This window comes from Zingiber officinale, chromosome 4A (assembly GCF_018446385.1).
Source record: "Zingiber officinale cultivar Zhangliang chromosome 4A, Zo_v1.1, whole genome shotgun sequence".
Taxonomy (NCBI): Eukaryota; Viridiplantae; Streptophyta; class Magnoliopsida; order Zingiberales; family Zingiberaceae; genus Zingiber; species Zingiber officinale.
The window spans coordinates 81,447,522-81,470,935 of record NC_055992.1 but is presented as its reverse complement, the minus strand read 5'-3'; the positions used below and the strand labels follow the sequence as shown (position 1 = coordinate 81,470,935).

Sequence of the window (23,414 nt, the reverse complement as noted above, 5' to 3'; positions counted from 1 at the left end):
GTAGGGATGATGGGGCGAAAGCTAGTAGGGATTTCATAAGTATACCATAGGTCATCCCAATCCAACTCAGCAAAAGTCGAAGCGTCCGGGAAATGCTCCGCTAACAGGGAGAACCAAGGAAGAAGAGGTCATTGCAAGAGAGATTACCTTCGGAGGGAGAAAGAACAAACGAAAAGAAGAAGCCTGGAGAAAAGGAAGGATCTCGGGGAAGTCTTAAGGGAAGTCGGTCTGCGGCGGCGACGTTTGAGTGCTCCGTGGTAATGGCGAATCATAACAGAAGGAAGAAAGTAAGAAGATACTTATAGGTATTGCGGAGGAAGGATATTTTCGTAAGTCGACCACGGACGATGGATGTAGGGGCGGAGATAGGCAGGGAACGCCTTGTGAGGATCCTCGAGAATATAACCAGGGGGCATTATAGGAAAGGTAGAGGCTCGAGATACGAGGCACCTCGTAAGGACAAAGGTGTACAGAAGGGCCGTCAGAAAGATAGGCAGATCAAATCAGCGGGCTTCGTGGACATGCACCAGAGACAAAAAGTAAAATCTAGCTCTCGTCGAGCTCAGTATAAAAGCAATTATTAGAAGAAAAGCAGTGTAGCAAAGCACAATAAGCAAAGGCGAGCTGATTACTAGAGATCAGCGGATTAACAAAAGCCGTGGACGACCTGCTAAGAGAAGAGACAAGCTAAGGATGCATGGAAGGGAAGCAGTGTGACCATCCAGATATAAGGGCGGATAAATATAGTCATCAAAAGTTTAGCAGGATCACACAGATAAGTACTGTCATGAAAGATTCAGCATCACATCATAAACGTTAGCATTACAGCATATTTCCGGTTACGCAACATCCGGAAGAGAGGGTGCAGGGTCATTGGATACCAACGGAAGGAGCACGGGTTCGGCCAGCACTGTGGAGGAAGACGCAGGATCAGCAGACGCTCCAGGAACAGTAGCAGGAAGAGCCTGGGCAGAAATATCAATGGGAGTCTGGTCAGCCACGAGGGGAGGAGCCTCTAGAAGGAAGAGTCCATCATCCGCTTCAAAAGAAGGAAAAGTTTCCTGCGGCAATTCCCTAGATAAGCGAGTTGTGTCTAGAAAAGTGGCAGGGGGCGCCGAGCGTAGAAAGCTTTACTCGAATGCCTGTCTGACCCCGCCAGCGGCCCCGTGACATAGCAGCAAGACCATCCAGCTCCCCAACTTTCGGAGGAATAAGGAAGAGCGGATATAGGCCAGTTTGTAGGCTTTCAACCGCTCTGGTTCGCCAGCCTGGTACACTTCCAAACTGTTCTTGTTCTCGGCAGCCTCGGCGCGGGCCACAGATAAGTCGCCCTGGCCCTGAGATGCTGCTTCCTGGGCCTTCAAGAGATCTGCTTGCAAAGACTGAAGGGTAGCTTGGCAAGTTTCCCATTGAGTTCGCATGGTTGCAGGAGTTCCTGACTTTGCCGTAACAGTGTCAACTCAGCTGATCGGGAAATCAGCTCTGCCTCTTTATCTTTCAGTTCAAAAACTGCCACTCGATGGCGCTCCGCTTCAGAGGCCAATGAGGATTCACTCGTCTTTAAGGCCACCTCCAACTTTTGTATCTTATCGAAGGCGGCATGGGAGATGGCTCGGACAGAGGCCGCAGATTCCCCGGCGGCAAGCAGATATGCATCCTAGTGAAGGCTCAGGAGGGGCTGAGGAAGCCACAGGAGGCTCTAGTTCCCGAAGACGGGCCTTGAGCACCGCATTCTCTCGCTGAAGCTCGGCCGCTTGTTGAACGGCGCTCAAACTCGCAGAACAGGTCTGCAAATGGCCATAGGAAGGGAAAGGAGGCAAGGAACAGGCAATTTGATCAAACCCCTCCAAAGGGGAACTGCTCTCCCAGAATTGACGATTTGCTGATTGCCAGGAGGTAGCCAAGTCCCCATAGAAGTCAACCCTACCAAGGATAGAAGACAGGGCGACAGCGGGTGCATAAGCCGGATCAGTCTCGGAGGGAAGTCTCCAGGAAGCCTCAAAAGCTAGCTCCGCGGAAGGCAGTTCCTGGGTCGGTGGGGCTGAACTTGTGGGCATGAGAAGAGGAGAAGCTGAGGGAGTCATCGAGCCCTAGGGCTGGTCGCCAGAGGGCGAAGGCGGGACAGGTAATAAGCTCTGGACTGGTACCGGAGCTGTCAGGTCCAATGACAGGTCTATAATTTCCAGATCACAGGCCCTCTCCTGGGCCAAGCTTGTATCCGAGGACCTGGAAGGAGAAGAGATACCAACTACACGTTGACGACGAGGGGGTGGCGGAGAAGTTGCGGTGACCGGTGCCACTCTTTTGCCCTTGCGCGCAAGACGCAGCTTCATAGTAGGAAGAGGAGAGGGCACTTGTCCTGCTGGCGATGGCTCAGTTACAGGCCGATCAGAGACTCGAAGCAGCGGGATCAGAAGATAGGCCTTGTGTTAACTCTTCATTCAGAGCTTGCAGAACGGCCACAGATGGTTTTTCCTGGCTGGCAAAAGAACGGAGAATGGCAGCCACTACAAAAATAAGAAGAAAAGACACCTCAGTTAGCGAAGAACGGCATATAAAAACTAGCAACTTACCAAAAGGAGCTCCGATTTCTGTTGAAACTGGGCTAAGACCAAAAGCGTACAGAATGCCTTCTAGCATCAGCACGGACAAGCGAACAACAACACCAGTCAGCTTGTCAGAGGCTGTGGAGCAGGCAGATTCATAAACATGTGAAGGGAAGTCCGAGAAAAGGATGGAACGCCATTGGGAAGGCCCAGCTAAGGGGACGGGGGGCTTAAGAAAGAAAAAGCGAGATCTCCAGCCTTTATTGGAAGAAGGTAAGTCATCAAAAAACTTATAGCCCAGCTTGGCCTGTACGTTGAGCACCCCTGGCTCGGCCCGCCTGAAGGAATAGAAATGGTGGAATAGTTGAGCGGTCAAGGGAATTTGATAAATGCGGCACAAGATGATGATTCCGCAGACGGCTCGGAATACATTGGGGGCAAACTATATTGACTCAACTCGGAGAGAAAAGGATGTAAAGGAAAGCGAAGACCACCTAAGATTTGATCCCTAAAGACAGTGATAAAGCCATCGGGAGGAGAAGAAGGATGTTCATTTGGCGAAGGGAGACGAAACTCATAGGCGACGCCTAGCCCCAAGTTGGATTGAAGTGAAGACAGGTCACGATGGTCTAAATCAGAGATGTAGCATGAATACCAGAAGATTTCCTTACCATCCATGATTACGAGGAGTAAGCAAGTGAGGGGGTAGAAGACAAGAAGGGTCACAGGTCGGGCGCAAGCAGGAAGGCGAGAAGTTGCACTGCCAGGAACGACCACGAATGAAAGGAAGAGGATAACGAAGTGTCAAAGTGAAGACGGCGGACTGCCTTTAGGGTTTATAAAGCCCATTCATTCCTAGGAAACATCGAGAGTAGAGTCGAGAAAAGCGTCAGAAGCTGCCGTCAGGAGGCGTGAGCAGTAAAGGCGTCGAACAGGTGTTGTCGCGAGAAGAAGTGCATTAAGGATTGACATGGCAAGGCAATCATGAAGGGGCGTGGCCTAAAGAAGACGCATTCTTCATGAAAGGCCCGAGACTAAGCGGGAAATTTCACAAAGCTGCAGAATCCAGGCAATTCAAAAGGGCCGAGAATGAGACAGGGCAGGTCAGCAGGAGTGAGGGTCAGATCGGAGAAGTAGCGAGCAGACCTGTGGGGGTGTTGCTTGCTCGGATCATCCGAGTACGTAGTTTTGCGTAGGTATCGCCTGATTAGATCATCTAACCAAGCGTATCGCGAGAGCTGCGGGGTCATCGCAAACTACGAGGGCATTATGACTCAAGGGTCAAGTAAGGTTTATGTGCTCCCTTCCTTACTCTTAATCCTATACCATACATAATGCGATTGCAGGGAGAAGAGTGGTGCGAAGGAGTAAGCCCCATGGCTAGCAATAACGACCAGATCGACAAAAGCAATTAGGTCGGCATAGGCAAGATGGATGAAAGCGGAAAAGAGCAATTCATCTACGCCTTTGCCATTTGGGGTCCAACTGGTCTCAGACCAGCGCCATCGCCACCGGTCTCGGACCGGAGTATCCCAGACTCTCGCCTCAGTGCGAGTTATAAGTGAGCTCTGTTCTCACGCCCAACAACCTTTCAGGTCGGCTCCCATGCGAGAATCATAAGTGAGCTCTGTGCCCACGCCCAACGACCTTTTAGGTGGGTTATCCCAGACTCTCGCCTCAGTGCGAGTTATAAGTGAGTTCTGTTCTCACGCCCAATGACCTTTCAGGTCGGCTCCCATGCGAGAATCATAAGTGAGCCCTGTGCTCACGCCCAACGACCTTTGTCCCAAACTCTCACCTTAGTGCGAGTTATAAGTGAGCTCTGTTCTCCGCCCACGACCTTCAGTTCGGCTTCCATGAGAATTATAGAGTCGGACACCCGTGCGGGTCAACCCGTGGCGTGGCTAACCATTTGCGTAACCCACCAACTGGTTGAGAAATTTCAACCCAACCCATTCTAAAGCGTGGTGGGCCAACCCACGGGCCCATCAAAAATTTTTAAAAAAATTAAAAAATATTTCATCTCTTCGACATTTTACTTCGAAATTTTTTTCTACAATTAAATGTATACATAAATATGTATTTTAAATATAAATGAACACAAACGAGTACTTATGTTGGATGAAAAATACTATTTTTATTTCAAAATTATAACAAAGAAAGATAATAAATTGACCTAAAACTTAACTTACATATGTTTTTCAACCCGCGGGCCAACCCGGGGGTCAGTCCACAGTGACTTGGGTTGATAAAATTCCAACCCAACCCGCTTAAATTGTTTGGCGGGGCCCGACGGGCCCAACCCAAATTGACGGGTCTAATTATAAGTGAGCCCTGCGTGTTATAAGTGAGCTCTGCTCACGCCCAATGACCTTCGTGGTCAGTGCAATGGTTATGCCTCCAGACTCTCACCCCTCGCGAGTTATAAGTGAGCTCTGATGCCCAACGTTTCGTGTCGGCTCCCATGAGAATCATAAGTGAGCCCATCGCCCAACCTTTAGGTCGGTTATCCCACTCTTGAGTTATAAGTGAGCTCTGTTCTCACGCCCAACGACCTTTCAGGTCGGCTCCCATGCGAGAATCATAAGTGAGCCCTATGCTCACGCCCAACGACCTTTTAGGTCGGTTATCCTAGACTCTCGCCTCAGTGCGAGTTATAAGTGAGCTCTATTCTCACGCCCAACGACCTTTTAGGTCGGCTCCCATGCGGGAATCAAAAATCAGCTCCCCTGCGAGAATCAAAAGTGAACCCGACGCCCACGCCTAACGACCTTTCAGACTGATATGCCTCACGCTGAGCCGAGCGTCTTCAAATAATCAGGTCAACTACAGCTGATCTTATTTTAGTTCCTTTATGCAAATTGCGAATATGCAGTAAATATGCAAGGTACTGAATACGGGAGGTCATTCGTTACACCCATAAAGCATCAATATTAACTGCGAAATCAGGTTTTGCCCGTTCATTATAGTTTTAATTTTCAAGTATTATACTGGTTTGATTATCCACAATTCATAAAAATGAGTCATGACGCAACTCTTGTCTCTTACATACAGGCCAGTTTCTAAGAATGCTTGCTAGATGAAATTTGATCAGGAAAGACTACGCAGGAAAAGGACAAATATACAAGTATAGTAGCACAACTCGATAAGTGGGCGATACAGCTGAGGCTACAAGAAGGAACGTCCCGTGAGTCAGAAGCCACTGAGACAACTAAAACCCGGACTAGCTTTAACTCGGGGAAAGGATTGGTTACGGAGTATGAGCACTGCCGCGTGAAGAAATGCCTGGGGACTCAGGAGCCTCTGGGGTGTTCTAGGCTCTAGCCAGCTCCGCGTGTAAGGAGTTGATGACTGTTTGTTGCTGAGCGATCGTGTGTTGCTTATCGTCGAGATACGCACAGAGGAGAGATAGCTCCGTTTCATGCTCTTGTTGCAAACGTTCCTGAAGGCTAAGTTGGCGCTGCAGGCTAGCCTGGCATTCCTCTTTCCTCGCCTTCTCAGCATGCACGCAAAACTTTGCGAGACGATACTGGGTTTCCATGGAGTGCAAGGCAGCCAGCTGATGAGCTCGATCCTTGGACATGCGCTTCAGTTCGTGTTCTTTCTCGGCAAGTTGCGAGGTGAGTTGATCTATCCGCGTTTGGGAGGGTGGTTGATCAACCTCATCAGAAGAAGGAGAATGCATCGCGCGAGGAAGAAACTGGTGGAACGTGGGTTATCAAAAGAAAGTAGGGAAGCGCGAAAGAGGAAGGATAGAATAAAGAAGTGACTGTGAGGTTCTTTAAAAAGGGCAGCTCGTCTTTAAGTCAAAGCAACTACTTGGGCACGATACCCCAAGCGACGGGTAAAGTAATTAAAGAGGCATAGTATCCTAAGCGACGGGATACAACAGTCAAAGGTTGGTACGTGAGGCAGGAAGCAGAGGGCGTAGAGGTATGGTAGAACACAGAGATATGCTGAGGCCACAAAGATATGCTGAGACCTTAGAGATGTGCTGAGGTCTAGTCAGTCAGACTGTCGTCCTCCTTCGACTAGACTTGTGGGGGAGGCTTGTAATACGGTTGGCAATGGAGGGGCCCAAAAGGGAAGGATGAGAAGGGTCAAGGCCATATAACGGTCAAAAGTCAAGGTGAGTTGGCAGTCAATAGTCAAGGTGACTTAGCAGTCAATAGTCAAGCTGATTGGGCAGTCAAAGTCAAGCATATGGGGTAGTCAGAGGCCAGGCAGACTTGTCGATCAAGGGGGCAAAGCAGTAGAAAGACAAAGGGAGACGACAGGCGGAACACAGGGCACAGGTCGGGATCGGCAGAGCTGTTTAGAGACAACTCGATCTACATGCCTACGATTGAAGGCCAGGAAGTACAAATCACACGGGATCTATGATTGAAGAAGTACAAAGCTCTGCAGTTTCGACTTACAGTGCGATTTGTACAAATTCGGGATCGGATGCTGGAGCTCGGAAGAAATACAAGGTGTCGAAGACAACAAACGATTCGTACAAATCATCGGGATCAGGCAGACAGCTCGACCTGTGCGATTCGGCTGAAGTACAAATCACAGTCGATGAGCTATTTAGAGATAGCTCGATGGGGAGGGGCCGAAATACAAAGCAGTGGTCGAGGTGAGTCGCTTATAGGCCGCGATTCAAGGCCGAAGTACAAATCACAGTCGGGATCGTACAGCCGCTCGATACTCGCCAATACAAAGTCAGGTGCAGTCGAGTTCGTGTCACCAACTCGCAGTGCTTAGAGGTCGGATCGACGGGATGCGAGGTGACAGCCACAATAGAGCGGATGAGCTAAGCCGTGCTGGAGTCGGAGAATCACAATTGTCCGTCAAGGGGTAATCATTACATACCAGCGATATGTGCGAAGGCGGAGGTTTCTAAACGGAAAGATGCCCTCATAACCAATAGTAGCCTGACAGATGTCCTTCATTACAAGACAAAACCCATATGTAAAGGCGGAGGTTCCTAAACGAGAAGATGCTTTCACAACCAATAGCGGCACGACAGGTGTCCGGGACTACACAACAAAGCCCAGCGTCTAACGCTTTCTGACATGCTGGCAGGTTCTAGAAGCGGGGCCGATGCATAAAAGGAGGAGGATTCTTCGTACGCGGGTACGCTCTCTGGTCACTTTTTTCCACAACTTTTCACTTTCAGTGAGTTTTTTCCCTTCTCTTTGCATTTTTTTGGGGAAAAAGTAGCTGACTTGAGCGTCGAAGGGCCTGACCCGGAGACTTTTTCCCTGGAGTTCTGGTCTCTAACGTGAAGAGGGAGGATCGTCTGAGTGTGTGCATAGTCCTGCAGCATCGTCAGCCGCCCGTGAGAGCCGGATCACCCACGACTTTCCGTCAATAACTAGATCATCGCGACCAGCATTTGCCCGATTCAGCTTTCGGACAGGATCAGAGAATAACATGAAAAATATAAACCAAAAGTTCCCTAAAAGATTTGGACAATTTGAAAATAGACTATGTTTTTGGGTGGTATGCAAAACCGAGTCGTTCCATAAAATGCCCAAAAATATTTGACATTTAATTTTTTAAATTAAATTAAATCAATTTTTTTTAATAAAGTGCTATTTTCATTACAAGAAATATAACAGAGTGCTATTTTATTTTATTTTTAAAATTAAAGTACTTTTAATAAGGACGTTTTGTTATTAAATTTTATAATATTAAAATTTTACAAACAATATGTATTAATTGGGTCAACTTAAATCTACCGTTTTAATTTGATTTTGCTCTGCCATATACTAATAAACATGCTAAATATATCTTTAACTTGACTGGCCCTGCTGATGGTAGGCTTAATCACGCACCTAAAAATTGCAGACTGTTTTTTTTTTTTCACTAAATATGACAGGTTACAACTTGATTAATCTGAATAGATGGTTTGATTGTATATTCCACCTATTAAATAAATCTAAGAAATGCGTTAGCTCATAATGTGACGTCTCAATTTCACTCATAGTTCAATCTTAGTCGGTATAATCTGGTGTGAAAATAAACCTTTAATTAGGAAATGCATGCATTGGCAAATGAAAGTTAGATTGCATAGAGGTTGGATAAATGGGAGGAAAGGTACCGAGGTCATGACGTGATGGTAAACGATTAAATGAACTCTTTAGGTAATAAATATTCAAATCTCATTTAAAACATTTTTACATTTAAGAAATTCAAATAATTTGTGACGTTACCAAGCTGTCTATCAAGACTCATCTTGCTTCCCGATTTATTTTAAAAGGTAAATGAAAAAATTCTATGTGATTATTATCTCTAAAATGAGGATTGAGTATTCGATTAAAGTTAAACTGTGGCGAACCTAATTGAATCGATGAAATTTTTTAATAAAAATTAAATAAATAAAATTAATAAAATATAGATGGAAACTAAATTACTTGAATTTTTTTTTATTAAAATAAAGAATTTATAAAATCACAGGGATACTAAATTTCTATTGTAATGAATTTTTTATCGATATATTTTTTATTTCAATTTATCTGATTTAATTGAATAAAAAATTTAAAATTGAATCTTAATGAAATTAATTGATATAATTATTTTTTTAAAAAATAAAATTTAGAAATAAGGAAACTATAATTTTAAATTCAATTGATTTATTCAATTTAATCCAATTTTTCATTAATCATCTGATTTAAAAAAAAAACAAAAAAACAAAAAAGAGAAAAAAATGTAAAACATACGCCGCCTCATCGCTCCTCGGCTCTTGCCTCTTGGTTCCTGCTCAACCTGTCTCACTGGCCACAAGGCACTTGTCGCTGTCCTCCCCACCCGCGGCCTCGCCCATTGCAACCGAAGCAATCTCAGTTACGGCTCGTCCAGACTCTCGGTCTCCATCCATGGAGCCAGGGGTCGGCGATGCCCCCGCCTCTGAGGTCCTCCACCCCGAGTCCCATGAACAGTCGCCGCGGCTGCTGCCACTGGTGTCGGCCGATGACAGCGTTGACGTGGTGCCTTCTGACGCCTACGGCGTGGTCGACAACACGCCCGCCTTCGAGCCGACTGAGCTGAGCTATGATGACGCCGTCGGTGGGGAAGATGCGCGGCCGATAGGTGCAGAGACGGCCGCCGACCTTGGTGGCTCTGCAATCGAGCGAACTCACGCTTTCTTACCGGTAGATTCGATGGAGCCGGTCTGTCAGGAGAGCTTGTGGTTGAGTGCGGAGGCGGAAGCCGCTCCGGCTCCTGTGAAGCGGAAGCGAGGGCGCCCGCCGAAGGCTCATGGTGCCGGGAGGAAGGCTACGGCTCCAAAGAAGAAGGATGAGGAGGAAGTGTGCTTTATATGCTTTGATGGTGGTAATCTTGTCGTCTGTGATCGTAGGTGGGTTTACCTGCTCCGCTCTGTTGGTGTTTTGTCTAAATTCCTGAAGTTTCTCTTGTTATTTGATCTGAATTTCTCCTTTTCTTTTACTAGGGGATGCCCTAAAGTATACCACCCCTCTTGCATCCACCGGGATGAGTCATTTTTTCGTTCACGGAGTCGCTGGAATTGTGGTATGTTTACCTGCATGCTGTTGAGTTATGCAGGAGTTCAAATGCTTCTTTTACAGTTTCTAAGTGTTTCTTGTTCAAAAGATGACACCCCATTATGGTTTTCACCTTAATTTAAAGATATCTAGAATAGTTCTACATAGGCACCCTTCTATCCTTTTGTATTATCGGATTCAGCTTTGTATTCTTTATTTGCTCCTCAATTCACTTAACGCACCTTCAAATCTTCACCTTTTTTTCCAACCCTCACTGAATGCTTCCATGGTAAATATATGCCAGAACGAAACAGATTGCACGCGGAACAATATTCCCGCCCAACATTGCCAAGCCCTTATGCCAAGTTGATCATTTGACTTTTGCCTATAAGACCTCACTTAAGCTGAGGATCCACTACTATAACTCTGCCGAATTCTGATACCATTTTTACATGAGTTATTGTTTGATGAACTTTGTTCTATGAAAGGTAAAGCAACTCTCTCACCAGGGGAATGCCAACATGAACATACAATCTGGGATAGGAAATTGTGCCTGCCGACCCCAAAATGACTTCAATAAGTGTGTATTCCATTGAAAAGAGGTTAGCATGGGATCTTGGCCAACCAAGTCTATGCAATACTTGCACCAGGTTGCCAAAGGATCCACATCAAGGTCCAAGCACATTGTCACTTTTTAAAAAGTCCCTGTCATACCAGCCTACAAAAGTATTGGATAGAGAAGTGCTTAATGTGAAACTTGTATTTACATACTTAATAGGCCATAATCCGTCATCGAGTCTTAACAATAGGGTGCTAATGTCCCATATTTTTTTTTGGTCTGAGTAATTTAAAGTTCTTATAGTTACAAAAATTCTAATTAATCCTTGCCAATAGGTTTAGATATTTTGAATGTTGGTTGCTAAGCTAATAAAAACTGTCAGTTTTTTTTTTATTAAGATTGATATCAATATTTTTAATATTGGACAAACACAATTTGATAATGGTGATATAAATCTTAATTAATATTCAACTATTAATAAGTAATCTTGAATTGTTAAATGATATTCTATTTTATATATTATTATTATCATTATTATTATTAGATTACCCTATGTGTGTCTTAATTAAAAATTTAATGGCCTTATTGTTTCTTGCATTGTGTGTTTATACTTGACAACAATATTGTTTCTCCATCATGTATTCCGCCACTGTTGTTTGTCGTTTCTTCTTGCTTTCTGCAGTAACTAAGTTTTGCATTATCTGTGTGAGGTGGAGCTCCATTATAGTCCAGCGCACAACAAACTCCACCTACAAATTGCGATCCATAAGGATTGCTGTCAGCAAAGGGCTTAGTTGAGAGGAGTTCAGGGCAAGCAAGGCGCTTGCCTGCAAGATCTTCATGTGGGAAAGGAGTTTGTTTGCAAGAAGCTTGTGAGAGAGAGACTTTCGCTGCTTGATAGTTGAAAATTCAGTGATTCAGAGAGTATTTCGTGCAAGAGAGGGGCTCAAGACTTTTAGAGAAGTTTGGAAATGTTTAAATTTTTATTTTTGCTATCATTTTCATGCTTTGGATGCATTGAAACAATATTAGTACCGACATATGATAGGAATATACTGTTATTTTTATCTCATAATTTCAATTATTTCTCTATTTTTATCTAACTTAAACCTCTGATGGTCCATTGAGCCAATGACACACCACATTAGTTTTGTTAAATATCAAAGGTTGATCTTTGAGATTATGTTTTGTCCTCATTCTTTCAAATTTCTTGTTATTTCCGTGAAGCAGTGGAACCTTTTCCAGTAACACATGCAGTTGATTTCTTGCTCCTGAAAACTTGTTGGATCTTTCTCTGATTTGCAGGGTGGCATATATGCAGCATCTGTCAAAAGGCTGTCACTTACATGTGCTATACATGTACATATTCTGTTTGCAAAGCTTGCATTGGAGGTGCTAATTTTTTCAGTGTTCAAGGCCAAAAGGGATTTTGTGAGACTTGCTATAAGACTATAATGTTAATAGAATCAAATGAAAAAACTAATGAGGAAAAGGTTTGCCTTCTTTCATCACTTGCACATTCTTTTCATTTTAGAGTTTGAACTTGTAAACCATGTTATGACTTTTGAGTCTAATTCGATGTAACCATTATGGCATAGAATGGTCTTTATGGAACATTATTGTTCCTCCTTATTGCCGTAGCTTCACTTTTGTCGGGGCCTTATCATCCACTCAAATATATCCTACCTTCGGTTGCACAAAATATGATCACAGAAACTAGAGAAGAAGACAATCATAGATGGCACTCATAAGGATGGAAGATTCAAACTTGCCCATGGAGAATCTCCTTCCCACCTATTTTGCTTACAAATTAGGAGTATGAAGCTTTCTTGTGTGCTAATTGGTAGGGCAATGAAAAGTTTCACTTGTCCTAATCAAGATGAAACAAAAAAAATTGAAACCTTGCCTTAATTTGAAACATCATATTATTTCTTGTAAACAATAAAATCATGTTGCTGTGCTATAAATATTGACATTGGTTATTGTGTCCAAACCAAAAAAGACATATCTAAATCTATTTAGTTTAGTTTGTTTTTTTTTGTTATTTTTTAAATAGAATAATTTGGCTTGGTTTGCATATAATACTATATAATTTTACATTTTGTAGGCCATATTTCTTATAAAGGAAGGAAACTATTAGGGAATTAGGAAAAGAAAATTCACAATAGAAGAATTATAAAATAGTTTTCATTTGATTAGTTCCTTAAATATAAGGAATAAAGGGGGGAAACTTCAATTATAAAACTTTATTTATTATAAATATTAATTATAAATGGATTTGAAAAGAAAATATAATTTTATTATTTTTTTAAAGTTTAGATTTGAGCTCTATTTCACACAAAAATGACTTTTTTTTATATCCAAATCAGATTGAAGCAAAATATGACAATATATAGAAAACAACAACAACCCAACAAGTTTTTATGTCGTAAAGTGGGATTAGAAATATGTATCCTCTTATGCCATTGGGGTCGATCCCCTAATATATCTTCATCTATATTTAAATAAATTTTATCCTCTTTTATTGTTGCTAACTAAGTCTTATTTACTATCTCTCTTTCTCTATTAGTGTATGTATTTATTATAGTCTCACATCACCCAACTAGAGCATTTTATTAGACGCTTAAGTATATGCTCAGATCATCTTAAATGCTTTTCTTGGAGTTTTTCTACACTAGACACAATTCCAACTTGCTCTTTAATGTTCTCGTTGTTATTTATCCATCTTTGTATGCTCGCATATCCACCTTAACATCCTTATCTATGTGACTTTCATCTTTTGTTGGTGTGTTTATTTTATAGCTTAACATAGCATGTCTAATCGCCGCTTTGTAAACATCCCTTTAAGTTTTAAAAGTACCTTAAGATAATATAAAGAATATTTGATGCTCTCCTCCATTTCAACCATCTTGTTTATAGTAAAACATCTCTATCACCCACTCCATCCTTTTGCAAACATGATCTTAGATAAGTAAAGTTCTCAATTACCGGTAACTCGTCACCTCCAATCTTAATAATTTCCTTGCTACGCCTAATACTGCTAAACTTAAATTCTATATAATTTGTCTTTACTAAGCTTAAAACTTCTTCCTTTTAATGTTTTCTGCTAAGATTGAAGCTTAATATTTATTCTTTCACATGTCTATCGACCAAAATAGTTATTTGTAAATAACATTCACTATGGTAACATGTCTATCGACCAAAATAGTTATTTGCAAATAACATTCACTATGGTAACATGTCTCAGATGTTTCCATGAGTTTGTTCATGACTAGTATAAAATAGTATGTACTTAGAGTTGATTCTTAATATAACTCTTTTTCTATAGGAATTGCTTTAGTTAATTCAGCTAGAGTCTTCACATTTATTATTACATACTTATATATATCTTTAATTGCTTTAATATATGCTAAGCTAACATTTTTTTTTATGAATTCTCCATATAATTTTTTGATGATTCTATCAAAAGTTGTTTTTAAAGGTTAATGAATACCATGGTCTAGCTTCTTTTCCCAATAATTTTCAATAGTTATTTGAGAAAATGTATAGTATCTATTATCGATCTTTCAGATATGAATCCAAATTAATTTTCCGTTATTTTAGTTTCTTCATTTTTTCTATTACTTTTTCCTAAAGTTTCATAGTATGATTAATTAACTTAATGCCCTTATAATTTACATAATTTTGTACGTTTTTTTGGTTTTATAGGGGACTTACTTTGCCTGATCACACATTTCTTTTGTTTCAATATCTGGTTGAATTCATGAGGATATTTGCTGTTGAGGCCTTTGAGCTTACCGTCTTATGCACTTACTAGCCTTGCGGGATTCCGGACCAAGGATGCATGTCGAGTCTCCGCTTTCCAGCCTTGTGGTTCTTCCTCTAGATATCGTTCTCTTCAAGCTACTTCTCAACTATTAAGGGATTGAGTTTTGCAGATAAAAGACATGGATAAGTAGCCCTTACCTTCACCTTGAATAAGATTTTATCCTGCCATGAGCTTACAAGTTACAAACGAAGCTCTGATACCAAAATAGGATCGCTCTTCAAGAATGAAATTAAAACCCGAGATGATACTCAGAGAATTTTTATTTCCCTCCGAAGAGAGGACAAACTCAAACTTATAAGCTTACACTAAAGGAATGAGAGTCTTGGTGTTGCTCAAGGCTTGCTCAAACCTTCTAACATTCGTTCAGTTTTATAGGCAAGAAAAGGTTGAGTCCATTATTGAGGCGGGTGCATCTCTTTGCCCGATCACCCCTCATAAGGATTCCCTTTGTCCGCCGAATAAACTTTACAACGCACTAGCTTACCTTTACAGCTCACTTACTATTGCTTTACAGTAGTTTCTTTATTCAAGGATTGGCTCCCCGAGGCTCAAATCCTTTAGTGCATTAGGTGTGTTTTGGATTATTCGGGAAATGGGCCCACCACTTGCTTTCAAGGTGACACCTTTCTTATTTCTCGTCCTATCTGCTGGACGCGCTGGACCTCATTGAATAGGTCCCTTCTGCTTTCACACACTGCTTCCAGATTCTTGTGATAATAGCTTTCATGTCCTCCTTCCAGGTGTCGTTGGTGGTTGAAGTCATACTCTTTCATCTGCATTATGGGTTCCAGTTCTTGAAGCTTCTCCAGCAAGTTGTTGATGGGTTCATCTTCGATCCTTGCCATCTGGTGCCTTTTGGCGTGTTCTTCCTTTAGAAGTATCTTGGGCAATGTGTCATGGATCAGGTTTTCATACGTCGTGAGTAACGGGAATCTGGTGGATGCAGATGCTTCTTCTTCTGCCTCCGTTAGCATTACTACCGTTTCTTAGCCTTCCACCAATCTAGAAAGAGTATCTACAAGAATATTAAGATTACCGTCAATGTGTTCAAAATTTACCTTTACTCCCGTGTCGGTTATATAATCAGTAAAGGCAATTCATCTGACTCGAGATGACTTATTTCTTGCAGACTTATTATGGAAGCTAATAATAGCTTGATAGTCTGTTCTCAATGTAATCTCTTTCTTGTCAAGGAAGTGGATCTTTAAGGCGTTCATAGTTTCCATAACGGCATAAATCTCAGCATCAATTACGGATTTGACCACTGGAAATTTTCCATGCGCGTATGCACAGATTTTCTCCATGTTTCTTGGGTCATATTTACCGGGCTTCCATTTACAAACACCGCCCCAGCCCATCATTGAGCCGTTTGTCTCCAGTACAATATAAGCATTTTTTGGGGGGATTTCTAAGTCTGGGAGTTGGCTAACTTGCTCTTTGATCTGTCTGACTAGAGCCCAATCTGAGCTCTTCATCCTTTTGTCACCATCAGGTGACGTCTTCTCATATAAAGGACCTAGTTTTGAACTTAAGTTAGGTATATAAGTTCTTGCATAATTTAAAATACCTAACCAAGACCTAAGTCCTTTCTTGTCTTTCAATTGCTCCTCCTTAAACTCTGAAATCTTCTTAATTATGTGAGGTTGAAGCTTTAGCTTTCCTTCCCCAATTTCAGCGCCTAGGAACTCAATACGAGGTACAACTATCTTGCATTTGGTGGGTGAGAGAACCAGTCCATGCTTTTCACAAATCTTTAGCATAATTTCTAAATGCTTGCTGTCCTCCTTTTCTGAATTTGAGAATACGAGTATATCATCAATATATACAACTATGAAATCTTCTGTACCTTTAAAAGATTGGTCTATCTTTCGCTGGAATGCTACAGGAGCGTTCTTCAATCCAAATGACATTACTAACCATTCGTATAATCTTGATGGACAGATGAAAGCTATCCATTCTACCGAGGCAGGATCCATAGCAATCTGATGAAATCCAGATTTTAGATCAAATTTAGAGTGGATTTTTGAGTTTCCAATTTTAAGACATTCAATATCATGCTTCCCCAAACATTTCCATATCTCTATTGGAATATCATCAAGTCTAACCGCTTTCCTATTTTACATTCCATTTAATATTTGTACTTTTGTACTGCTTTTGAAGTTTTAATTTTTTGATAAAAATTTAAATTTCTATACTTCTCTGCATACTTAAGTTTCTTAAGCTAAGTTGATCACTTAATTATTAAAAAGTTGATGAAAATACTTTTTTCATTGCTCTTTTATTTCCTCATCCGATTCATTTTTATTACATCCTAATTGGGTAAGATCCCCTGTTTTCCTCTCTCTCACTTTAGTTATTTTATAGATGTCCCTTTCCCTTCTTTTGTATTAAGTTGTCCATACAAGGGTTTAAAAGTTTCTTTTTTAGTTTCCCTCGCTATTTTCTTGGTTTCTTTCTTGGCTACTGCATACTTTTTTAACTTTCTTCGTTATTGCAAGTGTATAATAACTTATAGGCAATTTATTTTTCTATTACTTTCTCTTGTACTTATTCTACCACCAAGATTCTCTATTTGGTGGTGCCCATCCTCTTGACTGAGTATGCTCTTGGTCACAATTTTCAAATCCGATGCCATCTTATTCGATGTTGTACTCTAGTTGCCATGTATTCCTCTTAATACTTATGCTTCTACCCTCTCCTTAAAGATACTTTGCTTTATATCCTTTAATTTCCACCACTTGATTGTGGGAGTTATGCATGCTTTCCTTCTATTGATACTATGCTTGAGGCGTGTATATATCACTAACTTATGTTGGGTAATTAAATCTTCTCTAGGGATAACCTTGTAATTTTTATAATTTTTTCTCTCTCTTTTTAATTATAAGAAAGCTAATTTGCGACTTATTATTCTCACTTTTGAACATAACTAAATCTTCTTCTCTCATCTTGAAAAATGTATTAGCTATTATAAGTTCATATGCTATTGTGAAATTCAATATAACTTTTCCTTCATTTCTGGTTCAAAAATCATAACCCAATATATCCTATTGTATTCGTCATTTCTTACCCATACATGCCCATTTCAATTTCTTCCTATTAAAATCATCTTGATTGCTGAAATATTTTATATTACCTCATCTAGGTCTTTCCAAAATTAATAAATGTTTGGTGTTTCCATTTAATTTTATTTGAGGTGCATATATACTAAATACATAGTTTCTTTTGCTACTACTATCTTAAGAGTTATAATTTTAGCTCCCTTCCCAACTATTATTACTATTTTATCCTTTAATGAGCTATCTATAATAATATCTACTCTAAGCTTTCTTATGTTTCATAACTTAAAACTTTAGTTATTTATCATCATTGTAATCTCTCCTATCCATTTTGTCTCTTATAAGAATAAAACATTAATTCTTCTCCTAATTATCTTTGCCTATCATTTTACAGCGCGTGTTCCTATGTTTTATATTCCAAATTTAAGACAATTAGTTTTCCGATAATGTCTATTCTTATCCAACCTATAGTGTGATAATTCTTACATATTTAACACTATATCTAATTTTTCATGGAGATATAATGGTTTTTGCAGAGACATTGCAGTCTGCATATTTAACACTATACCTGATTTCTCATGGAGATATAGTGGTCTATATAGAGACGTTGTAGTCCAATTCTGCAATGCATTTCTTCTAGAGAACAATCTAATATTCGCGCAAGATTAATGTAATAGTTTGATGGATTTACACATAATATTTGCCTTTGTTTGATGTTGGCATACAACTTAACACAATTCTCTTATCTAGGCTTGAGATTGGCCATGGTAGAGTTTATTCGCTATGGGTGGAGTTTGAAGTAATATAGAAAATTTTAAAAAAAATTCCAAACCTTTCTTTTCCTTCCTCTTTTGTGGTGTCATTGAGGAAATCTTTCGCTTACTGTAGTTTCTTTTTGCTTTCCTTCTCATGTCGGAAAACACCTTTATTGAAAAATAAAATTGAATTTAAAAGCCATAATTCTATTGCTTGTTTGGTCTAAATTGTATATGGTTTCAGTTAACCTGGATTCTTTAAAAAAATAGTACTTGGTTTATTAAGAACTCTGTTCTTCTCATACAGGTTAATGTATAATGAAGACTAGTAGGCTAATCATTAATTAGCCATAGTCTGCCACATGAGATAAAGTGTCTTTCTAGGTCCCTAATCTTAATTTTGTTTGTTGCAACCCAATAAACTTTATGGTAATTGACCTAGTTGCTGCAATTATCTTTGGTTTGTTATTCCAAGATGTAGTTTTGCATGGTTTCATTTTTCTAAGAAGTATCTTGTTATTCTAAAAAATAGTTTACTTGGTCACATATTTCTTAAGGCGCCTCGAGAAATTGCATATACTTCATGCATTGCCATTATGCTAACATGTTGCATAAAAATTTATTCTCCTTAGAAGATGCACTAGATGATCCATTCTCATTGAAGTCAAACTCTCTCATGTAACTTCTTGAGGACTCTCATGCATTGCCATTATGCTAACATGCTAACATTGAAGGCAAACTCTCACAAATGATAATCCTCCTTGCCTCTATGGTTCTAATCTTCTCTATTTGTATGTAATCCTACATGAGGACTTCTAATATGACCACCTCTTTGTCATGCATGTGCAACCTGGTTTAGAAATCCTTAGAATATGCCTTGTATATGACAACATAGGCTTATATGGAAAGAAATTAAATTGCATTTCTTTGTGTAAGCATCAAATGCTAAACTAAACCATAACTTGTCAAAGTTAAAATCATGTTCAAATTAATTTTGATTAATATAATTATTCTAAATAGATAAAAAAACATATTCTACATATTACTCATGTCAATATATTATTTTTAGATGAGATTTATTTTCCATTTCATGTGATATCTATTGCTTACATTGTTGTTGTTGTTGCTCATGCACATGTGAGATGAATGTCATAGTGAGGCATTTAACCGTGAGAAAATCATTGTCTTGTTGCAACACTCCAATAAAAGATCCATGTGATACTAGTGTATGAGATGAGAATTGTGTATACTAAGATTTACCCTAGTTCCAAATAAGATGTTTGAGATTGAACAATGTTTAGCTAATATACATTTTAACATATATCCATGGATTTTAAGCGCTGATGGTTATTGGTTAGCATGTAGATATGTACTCTTTCGACAATTGACCAATACCAAATATGATGTCAGCATAGGTACATACTGTCAACCATGCCAATTCAATTTTAATGGTGACAACGACTACAAAGCCTATATTGGCCGATACTATATAGGATTCGTCGAGGTTGGAAGATTTTCTTCATATAACTCATTCTTAGATCAGGGAGGAGATCAAATGCATAAAACAAGATGGGAAGGAAAGAAGTGCTAACAAAAACATCAACAATAAAGAGGAGTGACAACAAGTAGAGGTGACAATTAATGTCATGTTATGTGATCACGACAAAATATAATATAATATATCACGTGACTAATTATATACTACCTTTATGGCAAAGTTGAAAAAAAAAAGATCGATATACCTTATTTGTTCTGATTTTAGTTGTGTCCGGTCATATCCAACTCATAATGAATAACCCCATGTGAGCACTCCAAATGGAACCAAAATTGTATTGTTCTAGTCAAAGACCAAACCACCTTTGGCACAATTTAGATACTATAATGATATGACCTAGTCATAACGATTGAGATACTTCATTTCGTTCTAGTCATAATGATTTAGATACTTCATTTTGTTCCTCCACTACAATGATTCTTTAAATCCTGCCCTTAGTTGTGCTCACACATGGTGAATTAGATATAGTGGAGGCATAAAATGAAGAAAAATAAGAAGATAACTCAAATATGCTAGAGTTTGGTACTCAATTAGATTGATTTGATTTTGACATCGTGTTGTCCTAACCAAACACTTGGCCTGTTTTGCCATGAAACAAAGTATGCCAAAATAATTTAGATAAATATTATTTCTTTAATGTCCTTCCACTCTGTTTATTCACTTGTAAAAGTACGATTGCAATTAAATACTTAATTGAATTAAATTTTAGTGTAATTGTGAAAAAATGTGGATAGAATTGATATTACTCCAATTTTTTTTTTTTTTTTTACAATCAAAATGGGAATACCCATTATATACAACATTACAATAGAAGAGAGAATATGAAACTAATTATTTTGTATATAAGAAATTAATATCTTTCTAACTAAATCCCTTGATTTTCTACTTTATGCTCACAGCTGTTTTATTTCTGTATAAGCTATGAAATCTTTTCATAGCTGTTTGACACAACTATAAAAATTGTGAAATGAATAGCTTGTCAAATTTGTATAGGCTATGATAGCTGTTTGACACCCCCCTCAAATTGAGGAATAGATGTTTTCCATTCCCCAGCTTAACTATGAGATCGTGAAATCTTGAACTGTTCAGTCCTTTGTTAATACATCAACCAATTGTAATTCTGACGGAACATATGACATACATACTAATCCTTCTTTCAATTTTTCCTTGATGAAATGTTTATCAATTTCAATATGTTTAGTCCTATCATGTTAATAGGATTATGAGCAACATTTATAGCTAACTTATTGTCACAATAGAGTTTCATGGGATATTCCCATTTGATTTTCAAATCATCCAGAATAATCTTCAATCGTAGTTCACATAATCGTTGAGCAATGACTCTAAATTCTGATTCTGTAGATGATCTTGCCATCACATTTTGCTTCTTGCTCCTCCATGTCACCATATTACCACCAAGGAAAGTACAATCTTCTATCCATTAGAGAAGTTGCATAGTCTGGATCTGTGTAAGCTTCTAAAGCTAGTGTTTCATTTCTCTTGAACAAAATTACCTTTCTTGGAGGGCCTTTCAAGTAAGCTTGAAGGTGAGATTCTCTTAGATCATGCATGAATTGCCTGATTACACTCACAACATATACAATGTCGGGATGAGTGTGAGCAAGGTATATGAGCCTACCAACCAACCTCTGATACATTCTTTTGTCAACAGTTGGTTCTTCCTTAGCTTCTCCTATCTTGTGATTTGGATCCATTGGATTAGAAATCGGTCTACACCCAATCTTCCTTGTATGCTACCTCAATAACAAGGAGGTACTTCAGTTTGCCATTATTTCAAACTCTTTTATTAGTTGCTACTTTAGATTATGTTTTTCCTTTTCATCGTTTCCGGTCACAATGATATCATCTATATAAACTATGAGAGCGGTCACCTTCCTTGTTGTTGAGTGCTTAACAAGGAGAGTATGATCCCCTTGGCTTTGGTTATACTCATATTTTTTCATGACTTTTGTAAATCTTCCAAACCATGCCCTAGGAGATTGCTTTAGACCATAAAGAGCCTTCCTCAGTTTACATACTCTGTTACCAGTATCCCCTTCAAATCCTGATGGGAGGTTCATATAAATTTCTTCATCTAAATCTCAATGAAGAAATGCATTCTTCATATCATACTATAGGAGTTGCCAGTTAAAGTGTGTAGCCAAAGATAATAGAACTCTGACAGTATTCATTGTTGCAACTGGAGCAAAGGTCTCCAGATAATCTACCCCATAAGTCTGAGTATAACCTTTTGCCATTAACCTAGCTTTATATCTCTCAAGAGATCCATCTTCTTTGTATTTTAATGTGAAAGTCCACTTACAATCAACAATATTCTTCCCCTTTGGCTTCTTAACAACCTCACGTCTTATTCTTTTCTAATGAATCCATTTCCTCCCTCATGACATCCCTCTATTCCCTTTTTGACAATGCCTCAGAAATAGTATTAGGAATAGTCATGGTACTTAGACTCACAATGAATCTTTTGTGGGCTGGTGATAGATGTTTAAGAGAAACATAAGGAGATAGAGAATAGAGAGGGTGTTTGGTGCATTCTCTACCTTTTCTAACAATAATGGGAAGGTCAAGGCTATTTGTTAGGTTAGTGGATGATTCAGTAGATTGTAAAGGTGGGTCAGAACTTACCATGATCCCAGTATCAGGGCCAAAGGTTTGTGGTTGAGGTTCTTGGACATGTATCGCTTCTGGAGCGGCCTTTCTCCTTGAATACACTTGAGGAATACTTAGAGTATCACTAGGAGGAGACTCACTAGATTGAAAAGAAGGTGATTCGATACGAACTTGAGTAGGAGGAAGATCAAGAGCATTAATGGGTTCAAATGACTCACAACTGCTATCTTTTGTCATTGAAATCTCCCCTTGAGGATAGGACTTGGAAAAGAATAGGGTATGTTCAAAGAAGGTAACATCAGTCGAGATGTAAAACTTTTGAGATGAAGGGTGGTAATACTTATACCCTTTTTGAGTGGATGAGTATCCAATGAAGACACATTTGATGGCACGAGGCTCTAGATTACCTCGAAATGGACTATGGATATGAACAAAAGCAGCGCACCCAAAAATCCAAGGAGTAAGTCCATTTGTGGTTCGGAAATGAGGATAAAACTCATTGAGGAGTTGCATGAGACTCTTGTTATCTAGAACATGTGAAGGAAGTTTGTTTATCATGTATGTGACATTAAGGATAGTCTCTCCTCAATAGGATTTAGGGACATTGTCGTGGAAAAGAATAGCACGAGTAGTGTTGAGTAAGTGTCTATTTTTCCGTTCTACTATTCCATTTTGTTGGGATGTATAAACACAAGACGAATCATGAATAATCTCCTGGGATTGGAAATAGGAGGCCAATGTTTGGTTGAAGTAATCTCTAGCGTTATCAGTTCTAACGCTTTTGATTTTCACTCTAAATTGATTTTGAATCATTGAGTGAAAATTAGGAAAAATAATATTGACATCAGATTTTTGTTTGAGGAGAAACACCCATGTAACCCAAGGGCAATCATCAATTAAGGAGACAAACCATCGAGCCCCAGAAACATTGGAAATATTAGAAGGACCCATATGTCACTATAAATTAAATGAAAGGGACTAGAACTTTTT

At 39.5% G+C, this 23,414-nt stretch overlaps 1 protein-coding gene across 1 annotated transcript in view; it reads left to right on the top strand.

Annotated features, from left to right (window-relative positions):
• The first annotated feature begins 9,291 nt into the window (after window positions 1-9,291).
• The window catches only part of LOC121972462 (zinc finger CCCH domain-containing protein 44-like), a 32,294-nt gene continuing 18,171 nt past the window's right edge, over window positions 9,292-23,414 (top strand). The window contains exons 1-3 of the mRNA XM_042524128.1: window positions 9,292-9,894; window positions 9,988-10,067; window positions 11,904-12,091. Of these exons, the coding sequence (XP_042380062.1) occupies window positions 9,413-9,894; window positions 9,988-10,067; window positions 11,904-12,091 (750 nt within the window). The 5' untranslated portion in view covers window positions 9,292-9,412. The remainder of the gene's footprint in view (window positions 9,895-9,987; window positions 10,068-11,903; window positions 12,092-23,414) is intronic.